This window comes from Phyllostomus discolor, chromosome 1 (assembly GCF_004126475.2).
Source record: "Phyllostomus discolor isolate MPI-MPIP mPhyDis1 chromosome 1, mPhyDis1.pri.v3, whole genome shotgun sequence".
Taxonomy (NCBI): domain Eukaryota; kingdom Metazoa; phylum Chordata; class Mammalia; order Chiroptera; family Phyllostomidae; genus Phyllostomus; species Phyllostomus discolor.
Genome location: NC_040903.2, coordinates 208,581,929 through 208,601,836, shown reverse-complemented (window position 1 = coordinate 208,601,836; position 19,908 = coordinate 208,581,929). Strand labels below are relative to the sequence as shown.

Genomic DNA, 19,908 nt, shown 5'->3' with positions numbered 1-19,908 from the left:
CGAACGACTTTGCACACTTCTCGGTTTGGTTTCTGAGGTGGTAGATACCCACAGACAGAGCTCGTGCCCACAGACTCCCTCCGGGGGTCACAGCGACATTGCAGAGTCTAAGGGACTGTGAGGCCAGGAAGCCTAAGGAAGCTGGTCCCCGGACTGCCGAGCCACAGCGAGGCGGTAGGACCCGGGCTGGCTGGCGCATGTAGCCTCTGCCTTCGAGCTTTTCTTGGCCAAACGGTGGCAGCACCCACCTGCTGTGCCCCCAGGGCGGTGGGCCTCGGCCTCAGCTGCCCCTCAGAACCCCACGGGCAGCTGACGAGCACACGCCTGGCCCCACCCCTAGGGCCAGTGAGTCGGTTGGTCTGGGGTGCATCTGTGGCATCATGACATTTGCACCTTCCCCCCCCAGGTCATTTCCAGGTGAAGCCATGGCTGAGAACCACCTGTTCAGGACGGCCCATGAGAAGGGAAGCCAGCCCTGCGGGGTCAGGACAGAGCAGCCACGACCTCCTCTGTTCCACTGACAGTTGCTGCTAAAAGTCTCAGGGAAATCACAGCAAGTCCTTGTTATCAAAGTTAAAGTACTGTTTTTCCCTAAAAAAGTTAAAAACAAAATAAGACCCGAGAACAGACAAATAGCATGTCAGTCAAAGTTGCCGTTGAGATTCCCCGGGCCTCGGCATCCTCCTCCTCCTCGTGGGGCAGCATGCACGGGGGCGGACTCAGCGGCCCTTTCCTGGGTACTGCCCTCCACCTCGTTCCCTTGCAGGACGTCTGTCCCTTCCCAGATGTCCACTGAGACATGTGGCCCGTGCCGAAAGGATCCCTGACGTCTGGAGCCCGGGGATACTCCCGAGGGCAGACATGTGTGACAGGACCCAATGTCAAGGACAACCTGGCACGGGCCCTCTGTGCCCGTGGAGGGTTTCGTCGGGACCAGACGTCTCCCTGGGCATGTGGCCCTGTCCAAGTGCCCACTGGTGGCCAGTCCTTGTGGGCACCGTCTGGGTGCCGATGACGACCCACAGAAGGCAGATTGCCTGTCGGGTTTCCATCCGCCTCCCGGGACCCTGCACCAGACGCCCACCCAAGGGTGTGAGTGTCTGTAGAGAAATCCATGTTCCCTTCCTGCCGGGGGAGCCAGAACGCAGCACGGGAGGCCAGCCTCTCCCTGCGCACGCTCCGAAAGTGAGTCAAGCATGCACACCGCAGAGCCCCACAGAGAGTATTTCCATGCGCACGACTCCGTACCACCGACTCGACTCCCCTGAGCCGTCAGCATCTGTCTCGTGGATTATCCCTGTTTGAAACACGACGAGTTGGCAGCCACCACTAGCAATGTTCATCTTCCCATTGAATTTCGTGGTGAGTTATAGATCACGAATGTTGCTAGTGAAGATAGACATCAGAAGCTTTCCACTGGAAACAACTGGGACTCCCGCTCTGACCTCTGAAACTGTACCATGCAGAGGGAACGCTGGAGAGAGGCGGACCGAGCCCCTGCTTGAGGAGGTCCCGGGGCGCCAGGGCCTCTGGAAGGTCAGCACGGGAGGAAGGAGTCCTCGGACTCACTTGGCGTCTGAATGGAAGTCCTCGAACCAGATCCTTGGTGCCCGCTCTCCCCTCCTCACCTGTCAGGGCAGCAGGGTCCACTCGAGAGCCAGGCAGGCTCAGCCTCTGAGCCCCAGGCATCCTTGCGATACGGCCTGCCCTCCACTGCCCTAACAAGTAGCCTCAGTAGTAGCTGTCTGCTCAGACGCGGGGCAGAAGGTGCTCTCTCTACAGCCAAGCCATGTTCTAGAATACGGGTTCAAATCTAGGGCTGTTGCCCACCTCCTGGCGGCCGGGGGATGACGTGGGAAGTCGCTAGGTGTGTCTGGGAATGGCCCCCATCTACTCCAAAGGCTACCCCAGGAGTCGGGTGCAGGGCCCCCCTCCGCCCCCATCGTTGCCGGGGTTAGGCCCTCACAGGGGCGCTCTGTAAGGCACTGTGTAGACCTCGTTTACGCCATGCTTACCGGGTGTGTCGCACGCAGCTGTGTCCTAGCCGTAGCCCCCCTCCCTGCCCCAGCCCTCACGGCGTACAGACTGAGCTTCCGGGGCTTAGCATGAGCTCTGGTTGTTGACTCAGGGATCCGCTGAAGCACGGGACTGAAAGTGAGGTTCCGGCTGTCGTGGTTGTGTCTCTTCTCGGGCAGTGAAACTCGGAACCGTCAGACACATCGTGGGGCAGGGGCTGTGTGTGCGTCTGGAACTCCTGTCTGTGTGTGGGAGGGGTGGGCGGGAGGTCGGTTGGGCCCGCCCTTTCACGTCTGATGCCCGTCTTCTCGAAAACCTCTCACAGGCTCCATCCATGCCACGTCGGTGGCGGCCTCCCGCGTGGAGCAGGCGCTGTCAGAGGTGGCCTCGTCGCTGCAGAGCAGCGCCCCCAAGCAGGGCCCGCTGCACCCCTGGATGACGCTGGCACAGATCTGGCTCCACGCAGGTACTGCCCCGCCCCCGGGCCGGGCCCCCCACCCCACCCCACCCACAGCCAGCCGCGGGCACACGCCTCTCTAGCCCACAGCCCCTCCTCTGGAGAGACCAAAGCTGTTGCAGTCACCCCGAAATGCGCATGCGGCTCTCCCCACCCCTGAGCCATGGGGGATGTGTTCCCAGACCCCAGGAGATGCCTAAGACTTGTCGAGCCCTCCATGCACCGTGTTTTTACCTTTTGGACTCACCTGTGATAGAGTTTCATTTGTAACTCTGAGCACAGTGTTACTGGGCACAGTGAGAGATTAGCAACCATAACTGATAATGAAACGGAAGCACTTTACAACTCCCCTTGGCGGATCGGGGCTGCCGGCGTCACCGCTGCACTTGGGGCTGTTGCTGAGTAAACTATCAGGGCGGCTTGAGCACAAGCACTCGATACAGCAGCGGTCTGTCCGATAACCAAGGTGGCTACTGAGCGATGAATGGGCGTGTCCTGCGTAGAGGGCGGGCACACTAGACAAAGGGTGACTCTTGTCCTCAGTGGGACGGAGCAGGGCGGTGCGAGCTGTCATCATGGCGCCCAGGGTGATGTACGATTTAAAGCTTATACATTGCTCGTTGTTGGGACTTCTCATCTAATATTTTTGTGCAACCGCTGATCGTGGGAACTGAAACCATGGAAAGTAAAAGTGCACATAAGGGGGAACAGCTGCACATCTTTGCAGGACCCCCGGGTCACTCAGTGGCTCCCACCCCGCCCCCACGTCCGTACCCTGCCCCAGAGCCGGGCACACGGCAGGCGTCCAGGAAAGACCTTCCACACTGGGCTCTGAGCGTCGTCGCAGGGAGCTTGCTGTACGGAGTGCGGGGCTTAGGGTGCAGCAGGGGCCGGAGAGCTGCGCCCCAGACTTTCTCTGCGGGAGACAGCTCAGCGTGGTGGCCCAGACCAGGAAGCCTGGACGTCCTGCAGACTTGGAGGGAAGCCCCAGCTCTGTGACTCAGCAGCTATATAGACTTGAGTTGATGGCTTCCTCTCAGCCTCAGTTTCCTCATCTGTACAGTGGGGTTAATGGCGCCTGTGTCCTAGGGCTGATGAGCACAGTGCCTGGCGCATCCTGGCAGTGCATTCTTGGAGAGCCTGGGCGAGGGGCCGGGCCTATTGATGACACGGGGGTCTTAAAGCTGGAGAAGGGCAGTGTTTCTGAGGCCCCTGCTCCCCCACTCTGGTGGCACTCCTGGTGACCCACAGGGATGGGGGCTGGTGCCGCACCTGCTAAAGAGGAAACTGGCCCAGGAAGCAGGTACAAAGCTACACCTGAGTTTCACGTGGCCTCTTTTGGAAAAAGCAGTACTTGGAAATCCCAAAAACAAATCCAGCATGCAGGCAGTTTTAGCAACCAGAATCCCATTCTACAGAGACTCCACACAAATGATGGCTATTGATTCACTTATATTTTTACATAAAAGGTAACTTCCGTTCCTCATGGTTCATCCCTCAATCTGCAAGATGCTACCAGGGCCTTCCGAGGCTTGCCTTTCAGGGCGTATGGTAAGAGCCCAGGTTTGGCTGGGAAAGTGCTCATTATCCCCCCTTTTATGCCTTTTTTTATGCCTTTTCTGCCAGGGGTCCCCCCGTTGATGCCTTTCCTGCAGGGCTAATTGCACGATGTCCGTCCGTGTGTGGCGCCGCTGGCGGATGCTGGCACAGGAAAGTGCAGTCGGGTCTACCTGGCTCTGGCGTGTTGCACAGGCGAGCTCAGCCAGCCGCTGCGGTGTGGGCACCTTTAACTGAGTCATAACAGTGGCCGTAAATTAAAAAATTACATCCTTCCGAGCAGAGACACAAGCGAGGGATGATTCACGAGTGTGCCGACTGCTCCTCCCGCGCGGCGCCGGCCAGCGCTGGGCTCTCTCGCGGCCCCAGGAGGGGGGCTGTTGGGCAGTGAGCACAGCGAGGCCCCCCTCCGCCGCTGTCCTACAGGAAGGACCACCCCCCACACACCGAACAGGCGCCTGCCCTGACTTCAGCAGCCGTCATGAGCTGAGATGGCAGGAAACAGGGAAGAAAGGAGGACAGGCTAGTGTCGGGCCAGGAGAGACCGGCCGGACCTGTAGGGCCAGTGGGGGGCCCAGGTTGTCCTTCCCGTGGGCCACGAAGTCCAGGTCTGAAGGGCCGACGGGGAAGAACCGGAAGAGCTGAAGGTGAGGCCTCGAGGCTGGAAGGAGCGCTCTCGACCTCACAGGCACCGCTTCCCTCGCTCAGTTCTCGGAAACGCCGGTGGACGGGACCGCTCCGCCCTGGGCCACACCGCCCTCACTCACTCAGGTGCCCAGGCTCTGTCCCTCCTGGCGTGGCGTGGCGTGGCGTGGCATGGCACGGCGCAGCTGGCTGGGGCTCTGGGCAGGAAACTGCAGCTGCTTATTGGGACACTGAGAAACAGTTTGAAGCTGTCCTTGAACTTTTATGTGAATCGTGTAACATCCGTTTGTTGCTGCCATAGTCCGTAGGACAGTACAGCTCTCGTGGCTCGTTTACCATCCTGCGTGTCGGTGATGTTGCACTTGTGGAAGACAGAGGCCGGACCCGCCTTACCCCGGGCACAGCATGCTTAGTGCTGATGTGCGTACATACAGTGAGCACTACATGTGACCTGGGCGGATGGAGTGGGTTAGAATCTTTGTAGGGTTTGTGCCGTGTGGGCTCCAAGCAGTGACTTCGTTAGAGTCAAGAATTGGAATCCTATCATGTGGTCGCGTAGTCTTTGAAGAGGTCAATTCCAAAGGAATTCACAGAACAGCCCCCACTGAGGGGTGACGTTTTCGCACACGCAGTCTGAGCTCTACTGCTCTGAGCAGGGAACTAAAAGTGACCCGTTTTCTTGACAACTAACTGATGGGAACCAGGTATCACCTGCGTCCATTATCAGCCCCAGCAGGTCCGCCCGATTCTGTAAGGTTTGCGAGGCTTCGAGGAAACTGGTTCGATCAGGGGCTCACCCCCAAGGCCAGGGTGCTCCTGTGGTGTCTGTGGGTCTGTCCTCTCGTGGCAGTTTCTCCGGTGAGCGCAGGGGAAACCCGTGAGGGGAGGAGCCGCGGCCTCGCCCCAGGTTTGAGGCTCACAGGCAGGTCGCTCTGAGATGCCCTCAGGTTTCTGCCCGATCGTGTGAGAGGTGCCCTGGGCCGCGTGCATGTCTATCTGAGTGGCAAAGACGTCACGAATAGGACACCTGACCCTTCATCCGCTCTGGGAGGGGACGGGCCGGAGGCCAATGGAGGGGAGCACAGACCCAGGTGGACAGGGATGCTTAGTGCAGGGTCCTTCCCTTCCTGTGTAGTGGGACCCACAGCCTGGGCACCCTCTGCACCCTCTTCCCTCATCACCTCGTCCTCCTGTCCTGGACCCCTCGGACCCCAAAACCTCAGACTCTTCACTGGAATCCCTGGTGGCAGATCCACATGGGTTGTGCGTGTTTTTCCCCTGGTCTGTTTGCACCTACGTAACCAATGATTTTGGCACCTATGTATTCAATGATTTTTGAATAAATAATGAATGCACACGGCACACCACTGAAGAGGCACAGAAGACACAGAGTGGGAAGGCTCCCTCCTATCCCGAGCCCGTCCCCGCCAACCACGGGCACCCACTCCCAGCAGTGTGCGCGCCTTCCAGAGATGCTGCGCACTTGGGGGCCCCTGCTCGTCAGCACGGGAGGCCGACTCACCCTTTTCAACAGCCCTGGAGGGCAGAGCCATCGTGCGAATGGACCGTAGCTTCACCAGGACCCCCTCAATTCACACTGAGACCATCTCCAGCGTTTTGCCGTTACAGACAATGCACCAGACGGTGTTCTGCATCTCTAAGACAAATTCCCAGGAACGGGAATGGTGGATCAAATGGTGTGGACTCTGTAATTTTGGAAAATAGAGTTGGGTCACTTTCTATAGCATTGAACCAGTTCACATTCCAGCCCATAGCGTGTGATCACTCACTTCCTCTCATCCTTGCTGACACAAGGAATCCTCAGCCTTCCGGGTCTTCGCCGACCTAATAGGTGAAAATAGAATTTCAGTGGTCTGTTTGAGACGCCTCTCCATGTATCTTAGACACTAAGCTTTTGACGTGTAAGCATTTATTACATGTCATAGAAAATTGCTTGTGTTTGTGATATGTGCCAGACCACATCTCTCCATTTCAATTTTGTTTCAGTTTTTCGTCCTTTTTTTTGGCCAGTTTTTAAAAAACACATCTGTCGATCTTTTCCTTGTGATCTCTGGGCCTTATATGGTACTTAGAAAGCAACTGCCTATCCTGTGGTCTCTTTTCCTGAAAGTTCCAAGTCTCTTCCAGTGCAATTTGTACGTTCACCGTCTTACAGAGAAGGTCAGGGGGTTCTTCCCTGCGTTTTGCACAAGGGAAACCCCAGGCTAGACAGCAGCTGGAGCCCTGGCGGCGAGAGTCCGGAGGCCAGAGAGACAGGAGGCCGTTCAGAGCGTCTCATGTTTGTTACACCTCCAGATGCCTCTCCGCCCAACTCCTCCTCCAGCATGCCAGCCTCGTGCTGCCGCTGGAGCGCCGTGCCTTCGACTCAGAGTGGGACCAGGGCCTGTCCCCAGCCCAGCCACCTCTTGGTGCCCGTCTTTCAATTTCCACATCGGGATGGCAGCTAAAAATGACTCTGCAGTAGGTGGTTAATTTCTGCCTGTTACTTACTAATAATTATAGCTTTCATTCGGCACCTCTCACAGTCGAAACCAACGGCTATTCTTAGATGTGCAAGATCAGATTTTCTGATTTCTGCTGGGAATTTAAAGCTGGGATACTCTCACAGATTCCTGGGCCCTGGCCTGTCCCCTTCCCCCTCCCCCTCCCAGGCTCCTCCCTGCCACCAGGAGGCCACACCAGCAGGGTAGAGGGATGACCCTGTGGGCTGCCCCCCTGGTGACATGACAGCTCCCATACAGGTGGGGTGTCGTCACCGCACAGGGAGTGCCTGCGGGAGGGCGTACTCGGTCCCCCGGGGGGGCCATGCCTGCCTGATGCTGTGTCATCCTTGATCAGTCAGCTACCCCCCAGACCTACCTCTTCCTCTTCCCGGGGGTGGGTCGTAGTTAATGGTCTGCAACTTGCAGGCATGACGTTTATCAAGGACAGCGCGTGCATCAGACATCATTCCATGAGCTTCATATGTCTTAACTCATTCAGCCCTCATGAGAGCCATATGGGGCATGAATACCCTGATTGTCCCATTCTACAGATGGAGAAACTGAGGCACAGCTGCCATTTGCCTAAGGTTGCAGGGCTACCAGCGGCAGAGAGGCCCGAGCCCAGACTACCCAGTGTGGGCCCAGAATCCCAGCTCTCACCTGGGGTGGCACTCAGCTCTGGGGCACCGTGTCCTCGAGCATCTGTTTTTGTCACATCGGAGCTACGCTCTGGGGTGCGACGGTCATGGAGACAGATGACGTCCCACACAGCGTACAGATTCTAGGCAGAGCGGGGGCGGGAGACGCCGTTCCCATTGTGCCCGGTGCTGTGAGGGGCAGAGTGGGGCGCCTGTGAGGGCTGCTAACAGAGGTCCTCCCCCCCCGAGGGGGCCAGCGAGGGCCCGGGCACCGGGAGCAGAGACCCGCAGGCCAGTGAGCACTCGGTCAAGACGGTGGGGGGGCCCCAGAACAGCACCTGCCAGGCCTGCGGGCCACCCGAGCTCCGAGTGGCAGGGAATGGCAGCGGCCCCAGGTGAGGCAGGGTCTTGCCCAGTCTCCTAACTTAATCCTAAAAGCATTGACAAGCTGTGGAGGGCCTCCCAGCAGGAGCGGGAAAGGATAAGAGGGCGGTTTTTGAAGGCCCCTCCCCTTCAGTGCAGAGAACGAGTGGAAGCAGTGAGGTGGGGGCAGCAGGGCAGCTGGCAGCATCGGCCCACGGCCCCCGGGAGAGGGGACAGCGGCCGGGGGTGGCGCGGAGCCGGTGCGGGTAGAGGGATGAGGATGCTGGGAGGCGCTGTGCGGAGCTGATAGGACTTGTTCAGGGTCAGATCTGGGGGCGGGGAAAGAAAAGGATCCCCCCCCCCCACGCTGCGTCTGGGGCTCCCGTTGGTCCGTGGGTGACCGGTGGCTCCATTGTTTTGCAGTGGGAAGCCTGGGTGAATAGCTGACATTTGGGGTCAGCAGGGAAGCGAAGCTGAGTCCTGTTTGAACTTGGACGTGTCAGGTGCCCGAGCGCATGCAAGCGACAGTATCAAGCAGGTGCTGGATGTTCAAGCCTGTCCTTCAGATGTGGGCTGGAAACAGAAATGCGGGGGCAGGGGTGAAAGCTGGGGGTGGGGGGGTGATGAGAACGGCTAGGAACAGAACGTCAGTGGAGGAGGGAGAGGGCTGGAGCAGAGACCTGAGTCCCACCCCCGCCCCCCAACATTGAAAATCTTGTGAGGGTGAGGAAAGGTCAAAGAAGCAGAAGGGAGTGGTCAGCTAGGCAGTGTGGGGGGCCAGAAGAGGCAGCAGTGGGGTGGCCGCCAAAGGGCACACAGAGGGGCCCGCGCTACAGTGGACAGCAAGGGCTCGGGGCTGGGACAGTGGAATCTCGGCCCACAGCGTGGCGTCCACAGCAGGTGATCTGGGCAGGTTATTCCTGGTCCCGCTGAGCCAGGCGCCCTGCTCTGCAAGGCGAGGACGGTTGTGACAGTTGCACAACTGTGCACCATGAGTGCCCCGTGGGTAGCAAGCCCTTACCGCCTATTCAAATAACTGTTTTGAAGTAGGACACGGCCGTTAGGAGACACCATTGAGAAACTGAGTCCAGTGGGGACAAAAGCATTTGTCGGATGCAGTGTGCGGCTGCTGTTGGGGACTGTGACGGGACGGGTTTGTGGCGTGTGTGGCAATGCAGCCAGGGGGGGAGGAGCTAGTCTCGGCGTCCCACCGAGCCCCTGGCGAAGGGACCACGCTGCACAGGTCAACACAGCCATCCGCAGACTCAGAAATGGATGTCAGCTGTGCAGCCGCCCCCGCCCCCCCCCGATGGAGGCGCACTTGGCCAAGCCCTCAGTGAGGACAGGCCCTACACGGCGCTCCTCATGGGGACTGCAGACCCCAGCTCGGGGCCCGGCCCAGAGAAGCTCAGGTAGGACCGTCGCATGAAAACCACCACCAACTCCCCTCCCTTCCCCAGTTCCCGGAAAGTAAAGGGCAGTTCCGGTGAGGGCTGATGGGAAGGAAGGCCTCCACCGGGGCCTCGGTGAGCTGGGAGGGTGAGCTGGGAGGGCGCCTCACCACACATGGCCCCTTTCCTCCTGGGCTCGTATGCTCATTTACATGAGAAAGGGTGCCTGCCGCTCCTGGCGGGCACCTGCGTTCCCCTGGGGACTCCTCTGCCCCACTGGGCAGGCACTGTCACTGTCGCAGAACCAAGTGGCCAAGATTTGTTTCCCAAGCACAAGTCACTGCCCTTCAGGGGAAGCTGGATTTGGGGTAAAGGAAATGGTTTCGAGGGGTCGGGGATTTCACTGGCTGAGCTCCCCCCTGCCTGCCTGCCTGCTCACCCATAGGCCTGACCTGCAAGGCTGTAGAGGACCTGACGGGACACCGGTCTTCCCTTCCTCCCTACCTGCCGGATCTCAGGTGGAATGGCAGGTGTGATGGCAACCACACTGTGCTCAGCCCTTTAGAAACATGTACTGTTTCTTTGTGTGAGTCTCAGAAAAGGTGTCTCCTCTGGCTAGATGGAGACCCCAGGGAGCAGGCTTGGCCTGCCAATGGCACCTTTGTGAGAAGAAAAGAGCTTCCTCACATTCCTGGAACAGACGCAGCCATGTGCCAGACACACAGCCTGCCAGTGGCGCCCGGGCTGGATGCAGCCCCGCTCTGCCCAGCGCCTCTCTGCACAGTGCAACCCCGAGCCCCAGGCGTGCTCGTCGGGAGCCACCGCTCCACCAAGCAGCGAAGTCCCCTGGTGGGGAGCACCTCTTCACCTCGAGGAAGAAGCAGTCCTCAGACTCTCGGCATAGCTCTGCCTCCTCAGATCACGTCTGTAGGTTGGTTGAAAGAGCAATTTCAGAAGCCCGCTGTGCAAGCCCTCTGTACCGTGCAGAAGTGGCACCAACTTGACCCCGGCCCCCCGGGACCGTGGCATCCAGTGGGCAAGCTGCACACACACACACACACACACACAGGTCGCCGTAGTGCAGGCAGCCTGGGAGCGGGACTTCCCGGGGCACCCAGGGTGCTGGAGGGATGGTTTACCCCAGGGCATCTGGGGAAGTCAGGTGCCGGGCAGGGATGGGCAGAGCCCAGAGGGAGGAGTGGTGGGTTTGCAACAGAGGGCAGTTCAGGAAAGGCGCGTGGAGCAGAAGGAGCGGCTCAAGCAGCGGTGTGGAGGCGAGACCGTGAGTGGGACCAGGAGGGACGGAACTGGAAAGGTGGCAGGGCCCCACCTCTAAATGCTAAGCAAACACGCGGCTTCCATTCACCTGCAGTAGGGAACCGCTGAAGGTTGGCAAGCAGAGGAGGGAATTTGTTTGCAGCATTCTTCATAGTAACCCGGTAACAAGGACAAGCCAAGCGGGGTAGCCAGAGTGCGGGCTGAGCTCTCAGAATGAGGTAGAAATGTCCGAGACCCTGCGTCGCCCCTGACCTTTGGTTCACTGCCAGCTGCCAGCGGCCAGGACAGAGTCTTTGTCCCGTGACCCTTCAGCAAGGGGCCTTTCAGAGCCTCCCCGCAGTGCGGGCCTGACACCGCACTCGGGTGCGGTCTCGGGGGAAGCCAGTCGGCTCGGCCTCCGGTCCCCAGAGGCAGCTCCCCTCTGTGTTTCTGTCCCTGCCGCACGAGCGCTTACATCTCTCCGTTGGCTCACAGACCCTCTGCTGACTTATTTTTTTCAACTTGAACTTAGCCCCAGGTGAAAGGGCCCAAGAAGCTTCGTTTGCTGCTGCTCCTCCGGCCTCTGACGTGGGTCGCCGTCCTGGGCCATGGAAGCGGTCCCCCTCCTCCGGCCTCACTCAGTGTTCATTCACCTGCAAGTTTCTCTGGGCACCTCCTAAGTGCCAGAGCCTGCGCTCAGGGACCAGAGGTGACCGTGGCAGGAGTGGCTCATAGTTTTGGTTGGAAAAGACAATGAGTGATCCTATTTTGGAGGCTTTAGGGACGTATAAATAATACTCTGCTCTTTCCCTCCTGAGTTCTCAGCAGTTAAGAAATAGAGCAGGTGATGGAGAGCGAACTCCCAGCTGCGTTGCTAGGGCAGCTGAGCCGGAGAACGTGGTTTGACTGTGGTTGGGCTCCCCGGTGCATCGCAGCTGAGTCGAAGTCACCCATCCCACACTGCGGGCCTCCCTGTGCAGGGGCGGAGCCCAGGGTCGTGCCGGAGAGAGCAGATGGAGAACACAGACAGCCCAGGCGCTGGGCGCTGGACAGAGAGAGCCCTGGGGGGCCGCCGTGAGCAAGTCCACGTCCTTCTCCCAAATGCATCAAGTCGATGGGACCAAGGGAAGCCCATGGCATGGCTGTGGCTTCTGGGGAGACGTCGGTCCTCGTTTGAGCCTCGGACTCCCTGGAAGACAGGCTCCGAACTCACTGTAAACCCCTGGAGGGACCAGCACGTGCCTGGGCGGGAATGCCCCCTGCCCCCCCGGGCCTTTCCAGGTTACTCTTTCTTCTTAGCACCTCAACCCCAGCGCAGAAGGCTGGACCGACGTCCAAGCCCCCCTCCCCCCCGCTGAGGTTTCATTGACGGAGCCTTAGAGGTGGGGCCCGTTAAGACGGCCGGTCCTCAGGAAGGAGGAGTGACTACAGGCGAGCCACACCTGGTTGCGCTTCACAGACACTGCGAGTTTTACAAACTGAAGACGAGACCCTCCACCAGCAAAAAGTCACGGCTCCCTGCAGGCTCAGGTGACCGTTAGCATTGCTTAGCAATAAAGCACTTTTTAATTAAGGCATGTACATTGTTTTTTAGCCGTAATGCTGTTGCGCACTGAAAGACGACAGTGTAGTGGAAACATAATTCACGTGCACTGGGAAACTCAAGGACTCGTGTGACTGGTTTTACTGGGACATTCTCTGTCTGTATGGCGACACCCACTCTGCACGGTCGGGCGGGACCCGGCTCGCGGTGCCCCCGAGCTGTGCCTGTGTTCCGGGCCCTCGTCTCAGAGGAGCCTTGGTAAAGTGGAGCGGCGGGGCCTGCACCTCCCAAGTCCACTGGCTCGGCCGCATAGAGCCGCGGGGCTTGGACGGGCCATTCTACCTCCTGTCCCCTTAGTTTCCTCACACTGCTGTCTGTCTCCGAGGGGTGAGGCCCCGCTGAGCATGACCCTCACCGTTTTCAGCCCCCCTGGGCTGCAGGATTCCTCCTCCTGGTGGGCCTGCTGCCCTCGCAGGGATGTGGGCCGGCACCAGGCCCCCTAGACCAGTGAATGGGCCCAGGGAGGCCGACCGCCCTGCCCAAGGCCACACACAAGGCCCAGGCACAGGGACCGAATCCTCGATGTTCTCATGACACCAGGGCTTACAGTCCAGGTCCCCTAGAGCCCCGGGGTCCCCAACGGTGCCTCCCAGGCCAGGAGAGGGGCCAAGCCAAGAGGAGGGCAAGCTGCCCACTCTGGGTTTTTTTTTAAAGATTTTATTTATTTTTAGAGAGAGATGGAGAGAAATGTTGATGCGCAAGAGAAACATCAATTGGTTGCCTCCCACACACTCCCAACCGGGGAGCTGGCCCGCAACCCATGCACATGTCCTGACTGGGAATTGAACTGGCTACCATTTGTTTGCAGGAGGACACCCAGCCCGCCGAGCCACACCGGTCAGGGCACTACCTACTCTCAGTATCTCTTTGGAAAAAGGAGGCTCCACTGGGGAAAATGGCTTGCAAATCACTGTAGCGCATTGCATCCTACGTCCTTCCACTTGAACTTAAAATGAGGCGCTCGGTAGCAGCCCGGGCCTTCGCCTGCCCCATCGGCCTCGGAGCACAAGCCTCACCAGCAACAGGGGTTTCCTCCTGCAACTTCTAGGCCGCTGGAAGAGTCCTTGGGAACCTGGGTCTTTCTCCCCCTTCTGATGGTGACTCAGCTCAGCCCCGTCTTCCATTCCCCAGCACGTGGAGGGAGCAGAGGCTCAGACCTGTGGCCGATGGAGACACGGCGGTCAGTCAGGGAGGTCCGAGGTCTCGCGGGGACCCTCCGAGAACAGGCCAGCACGCACACCATTGTGCTGCTGGTGTGAGGCTCCCCCGGCCTTGACTCTTGGCATGAAAATTCTGGAAGTGTTTAGACCCCCTCTCTCAACTTGGCCTCTTAAGAATTCCCCAGTGACCTACCTAGAAGGAGAGGCCCAGTGTGTGTCCCTCGCCCGCAGACCGTGCTCTGGGCCCTGAGGACCTCGGAAATGAGCTCACCCCCACAGTGGAAGCGAGGCAGGAGCCAGCGTTCAGCAGGAGGCATGCCTACGCAGCCCCCCCAGGTCGCCGCCGTGCCCAGGGAGCTCAGACCCGCGGTGGGTGCGCCTCCGACTCTCTCTAGCAAGAGCCTGGAGGGAACCGTGTTATGACAGGAGGACATCGGCCGGCCCTGCGGTGTCGGGAGGAGGGCGCTCGTGTCCCAGGAGGGCAGGCTGTGCCTGGGCCCCAACCGAAGGGCAGGTCCCATCGTCTGTCTCTGCGGAGCCCACTGTGCCGTGCACACTAGCGGGTCCCGGGTGCCGGGGCCTCTGGAGCACATGCGGCTGGCCCGGCCACCTTAGGGCTGCGGAGGCTACGTTCTGATGGCCTGGGTTTCCGTGTCTGAGGGTGGACTGATGGACGGAGGCCCTGACAGCAGGGGTCCCAGATTCGGGATGGGTCTGCACCCTGGCGAGACTGTATCCTCCCAGGCTTTCCCATGGCCTATGGAGCCATCACCCGTGTGGACGTGACCACCAAGGGCCTGAGGGTGCTGGGAGAGGGGCCATGCAGGCCGGTCACGGTCAGAGCGTCAGCCGCCTCAGAACAGACCGCAGCCCTGGGATGCCACCTGGGCTTCTCCCGCCTCCGGGCCTGAAGCTGGAGGTGCGGACATGGAGGGACGGATCTGCAGCAGAGCCTGCTGTCAGGAGCGGACCCAAGACCCCTCCCACAAAGTGCTGGGGACACAGCCACAGAGAGGTGCAGAGGCTGGGCCCCTCTCCGAGAGGAGGGGTGGGGTCCGAGGTGGTGCCCAGGAACCGTGGTGACTGAGCTAGGCCTTGAAGCGAGGCTGCAGGGGGCGGGGGGGCTCACAGGAAAACAGACCAAGGCGTGTATGGGCACAGCAGGGCTCGCCTCGGGAGCCCAGGGTGCAGGGAGCAGGAGGAACCCCCCTTGGTGAGGGCAGGGAGGCGGTCTCTGAGGGCCCCAAATGCGCAGCCAAGGGGTCTGGGTGTTATTTTGGTGCCGGGGCGACACAGTTCTCTGTAGAGGCCGAGAGCGCCCACTCCAGGCCAGGCTCCGCCCCCACCCTGCCCCAGGGCCGTGGACCAGCTACTCCGCCTCTCTCTGCCTCAGTCTCCACACGTGTGCAATGGGGTAAAGTAACAGTGCCCGTAGGACCGCCGTGCAGATAGGAGGGGACATGAGAACCTCCCTTGGGCAAAGCCCCCGTTTCCTGAACGCCAGTCACTGTTGTCGCTGCTGTCATTCATCCTTCCGCTCACTGCGACTCCCGGAGCTCCAGCTGTGCGCCCGGCACTGTGGCAGCCACTGGGGACATGGCAGCGCACAGCATGTGGGACGGACGGCTTACGTCCTAGAGGGGCAGACAGCAGTGAGACGAGACAGACCTGTCCGTTGGCACGGGGAGGGGAAGAAGCAGGGCAGGTGGGGAGCGGTGGGAATAGCCTGAAGGAAGGGGGGACCCGACTGCCCAGAGCATGCCTCAGTGGGGTGGGGGGCGTGGTCTGGCAGCAGCTGTGCGGGGCAGATGGCGGAGGCCAGGGGCTCGAGGAGCCCTTGCTTCCAGGACATACCTCATTAGACACGCAAGGAAAATGGTAAACCTTCTCTATTTTTATCGTGTTGTTCTTCTAGCTCTGTTTTCATGTGCATTGTATCCTACACAGTGCACTAATGTGCATAAAAGTAATTTCCAGGGCTGGAGGCCAGTGGTCAAGGCCCGGAGGCAGGAGGGGTCAGAGGTCCCAGGCACAGTGGCCGCCTGAGTGGAGCCCGGGACAGTGGTCCGCGCAGACACAGCTGGGGGGGGGGGGGGGGGGCGGAGCCCTACAGCCGGGCCCTGGGAAGGTGGTGGAGGAGGTGCTTGCGTGTCCCTGAGACACAGACGGGTGGCACTGGGACACACGTGATGGGCTCTTTCGGGGAGGCCTGGGCTGCAGGGCAATTGAGGACCCTCCGTGTGGAACTGGGCAAGTTGAGGCCTGAGACTGGAAGACAGGCCATTTTCCTGCTGTCTTAAAAGCGACGGCTTGGTTTTCCCAGAGCTTCGTGGACGGGATACAGTGGACAGTCCCCAGGGCGCAGCAGCCCCCTGGCTGGCGGGCAGGGTCACTGTTCAGGTTCAGCCTGTAGACAGTAAGCCCCAGCGGGCTGCCCTCGCCACGCCTCTGGTGTCAGGAGACCAGGCCGGAGGGCAGGGCTGTTGCCCTCTGAGGGGCTGTGCGCTTCTCCGTGAGCTCACTCTGGCCCTCCCAGTGGCTGTCAGAGCCGAGGCCAGGTGTCCGAGCCACCAGGTGTCCTAGGTGGACCCTGCGGATGGGTGTCCTAGAGGGGTGTGGGGATCCCACACAGTCCTCACTCCCCTCTTGGTGGTGACACGTGTCCCTTCAGGGCCCCACAGTGTGAGAGACTCGGGTCCCCGTGCAACCGTGGGCATGAAGGACTGTCAGCCTGCAGCTGCTCCCACCCGGGAGGGGGATTGGCCGGCTCCGGACCCTGTGTGTTCCTGACAGGCCCTAGCCAGACTTGGGCGGGGGTGGGGGGACATAAACGTCCCCAGCCAGAGCCGCAGCCGCCGGCAGGGCCTCCGAAGGCCTGTGGAGCCGGAATCACCTGCCTGTGCTCCCTCCCCCGCAGCGGAGGTCTACATCGGCATCGGGAAGCCCGCTGAAGCCACGGCCTGCACCCAGGAGGCCGCCAACCTCTTCCCGATGTCCCACAACGTCCTGTACATGCGGGGCCAGGTTGCCGAGCTGCGGGGCCACATCGACGAAGCCCGGCGGTGGTACGAAGAAGCCTTGTCCATCAGCCCCACCCACGTGAAGAGCATGCAGCGGCTGGTGAGTCTGAGAGCGGCGGCGGCGGGACCCCGCTCCTAGGCAGGGCTGCCCTTGGAAGCAGCAAGTAGCTCATGACCCTCGGACCCCATTCTGGTTCCAGAGGCCGGGTGCGCGTGGCCGGCGGGCACCGCTCCTGCTGTGGCCGATGTAAATGGAGCCCTAAGGAGCTGGCAGGGCCCAGCCTGAGCGGCCCTGCCTGGCAGCCCTGCGCGGCAGGGGAGAGTTCGAGGCTGTGGTCCCCAGCCACCAGGCCAAGCCACCCTGTGGCTCTGGATTTGGTAAAGACATTCCTTGTGGCTCTGGGCACTGTCTTTGTCATCTTGGCCTCTGCACTGCTTTTAGCAGCCACCTTATGGGGGTGTCCATCCCCCCCCCCAGAGAGACTTGAGTACAAAAGTCAGAGCACTTTACAGACCGGGGGCTCTCTTACCTTGAGGGAACTGGGGACTCCAGCTTGTCTCCAAGGCCACTGGCTAGTAGGGCTCCCTGTCATCCTGTTTGGAGGAGGGGACGGGTGGGACCTGTCCCACCAGAAGGACCAGGTAAGTCACTGCGGTGTCCACAGTGTGTGGGCGCTGGCCCTGCAGACGTGCACACCCGTGGCTCCCTGGACGGCCGGGCCAGGAGCCTGGGGCTGCCCCGCTGCTCCGCCCCATCCCTTGCCCAGGAGTCGGCCACTTGGCTGCCTCCGTATCCATGGGGGGGGGGGGGGGCAGCGGACTGGCCGCTCCGGGGGGTCTGTCCTGTTGAGAACACACGCCGAGCGAGCCTGCCGCAGAGCCATCGGTCTGCTCTTCCTGCGAGAGTCGGAATCGGAAGGCAGCCGTTACCTGGGCCCGCGGAGCTGGCGGGAAGCCGCCTGCCTTCTCGGGGCCTGCGTGCGGGCTGCGGCTCTGAGCCCTTGCCTCATTCTTAGCGGTGGGACGTTTAAGGAACCGCAGGAAAGGAAGGCCATGTGATGGAGCGGAGCTGCCCTCTGCGTTGCCGCTGTGGGAGCCCAGGGCCCCTCCTCGGTGGTGTGTGACTCTGAGGAGGGAGCACTGGGCGAGGAGTCCCGGGGCAGGGCTCTGGCCCAGCGGCATCGCTGCCTCCCTCTTGTAACCTTGGGAAAAGCCCGTGAGTTCCGGGCACTGTTCCCTCCCTGCGACATGAAAACATCCGACTGGATCGGCCGAGTTTCTGTCAGGTGCCAAGAGGTTATGGTTCTGTAACTAATACGTAAAATGCTGCCTGAAGGATCCCAAAGCCTTCGTTCTCTCGCCGTTTCTGGTAGTGACATTGCAAATGAGGAGGGAGCTGAGCAGCAGGAGGGTGCCCACCCCGAGCCCTGGGCATCATGGGCAGGGCATGTGCTTCCGGGTCACAGCTGGGTCAGATCTGGGTCCCAGCGCAGCCCCGGTCCCGCTCCTGGGACACCTGGGGCCGGTGCTCGACCTCCAGGAGCCTCGGTGGCCCTGGGAATTGGGCTGTGACCTACCCCGTCCGCTGGTGACAACAGAATGAGCTGATTCAAGTAACAAGCCTAACGGAGGTCCTGGCACCCGGTAGGTGCTCATGCAGTAGGAAACCGATGACAACCATGTTCAGTTTTGCAAATAAATCAGAGTTTAGAATAATTACAGCTACTTAATTTTGTTTTCAACTTCCTTCCGTGAGCATTCTGTAGCTCAAGACAGCTTTATAGTCTTACACATTATCCAGAACTCCAAGTTTGTTTAATCAGAAGTAGTTAAGAGGCACTTGGAAGAGCTTCTGAGGCCGCCGTGCCCTTTCCCAGGCGCCGCAGCAGAGGTGCCGTCCGCGCCGTGGCCCCGGCGTTCTCATCGAAAAGAGGCCGCGTGTTTCCACCTCGGCGGGGCCCATGAATTATTCAGGGGAGTGTTTCTCCTCCACCCCCAAGGGGAACACACGAGACAGAAGATCGCGTAGGAAAATCGCACCAGGAGAGTTTTCTGTTTCGCCTTCGCAGCTTGTTGGGACACCTGAGCCCTTGACAAATGCCCGGGCTCTCCCGCGAGGAGGGAGCCGCCACGGCAGGCCCCGCACGGGAGGGCTGGCGAGGGAGGGGCAGGCCACCCGCACTTGGGCCTTCTCCAGGCTCAGAGACATGAGCCACTCTGGGGGTCTCACCAGGAGAAAAGAGGAAAAGTGATAAACTCTTAGGACTTTTCTCAGTGCGTCCTGCTATATTCAGAACGCTCCAGACCGGGGGCAGGCAGAGACCAGCGAGCGTGCATGTTCTGAGGGGTTCCGGTTCTTGAGGTCCAGAACCACCCTGGGGGCTGGGATCAGTGCGACTCCCACAGAGCGGCTTGCAGGGCTCCTTCCTGGTGACCTCAGGAGCAGCGCTGGCTGGCCTGTGGACTCACAGCCTGCCCCGTGGAGGGACAGCCCTGGAACTCCAGCCCCCCCGCTCTCGCCCCCGACGACCCTGGGCTGCGTGGGAGAGCTGGGCTTCTCCAGCTTTGGATGGATGGAGGGAGGGAGGTGGCCCAGGAGGGCACCCCAGGCCACCCCGGCCTGGGCTGGCATCCCAGTTCCCTTGCTCACTACCTCTGGGGCCTCAGAAGCCGCTCACCTGCTCCGTGCCTCAGTTTCCCTGCTGTATAATGGGGACCATGTGAGCACCAGACACAGAGTACGCATGGGAATGGAAAGCCTCTCCCTGGGTCGCAGAAGACCCTGCCGGGCTGTCGTGGACACCAGGCTGGTTGGTCAGCCCCTGAGCACAGGGGAGGGGCCCCGCAGAGAAGTCAGAAGCTGCCTCTGTCGCCAGGCCCAGGCCTCGGGAAGAGCCAGGGCCCTGGACTCACGTGGCAGAGGGAGGCGGGCACGGAGATACTGTTTGTTGACACGTGTGCCCGGCACTCGGGGAGAGGGGAGTGCCAGTGACGGGTGGGCCAGGGATGCCTGCCCCCGCCGGGTCAGGGCGAGACTCAGAAGGTCAAGGCCGGAAGGGGTTTGAAGAACGTGAGCTCCGGATGCCACCAAAGAGCCAACCGAAGAGGTCCCGGGGGAAGGAAGTGCAGGAACCTGCCGTGTGTGGCTCGTAGAAAAACCCAAGGGAGGAAAGTGTGTCTGCGTGGTCACGGGCGCCCACGGGGGAGGAGGGGGCAGCAGGGGCGGCCTGACCGGCGGCCGGGCAGCTGGGAAAGAGGGAACCCCGAGTCTGCTCGGGGGGAGACCGGGTGGCTCCT

At 60.7% G+C, this 19,908-nt stretch overlaps 1 protein-coding gene across 8 annotated transcripts in view; it reads left to right on the top strand.

Annotated features, from left to right (window-relative positions):
* The window catches only part of TTC7B (tetratricopeptide repeat domain 7B), a 215,640-nt gene that overhangs the window by 169,226 nt on the left and 26,506 nt on the right, over window positions 1-19,908 (top strand). For all 8 annotated transcript variants that reach the window (XM_036013158.1, XM_036013163.1, XM_036013151.1 and 5 more), the window contains 2 exons: window positions 2,342-2,482; window positions 16,509-16,711. In XM_036013158.1, coding sequence (XP_035869051.1) covers window positions 2,342-2,482; window positions 16,509-16,711 — 344 coding nt within the window. The remainder of the gene's footprint in view (window positions 1-2,341; window positions 2,483-16,508; window positions 16,712-19,908) is intronic.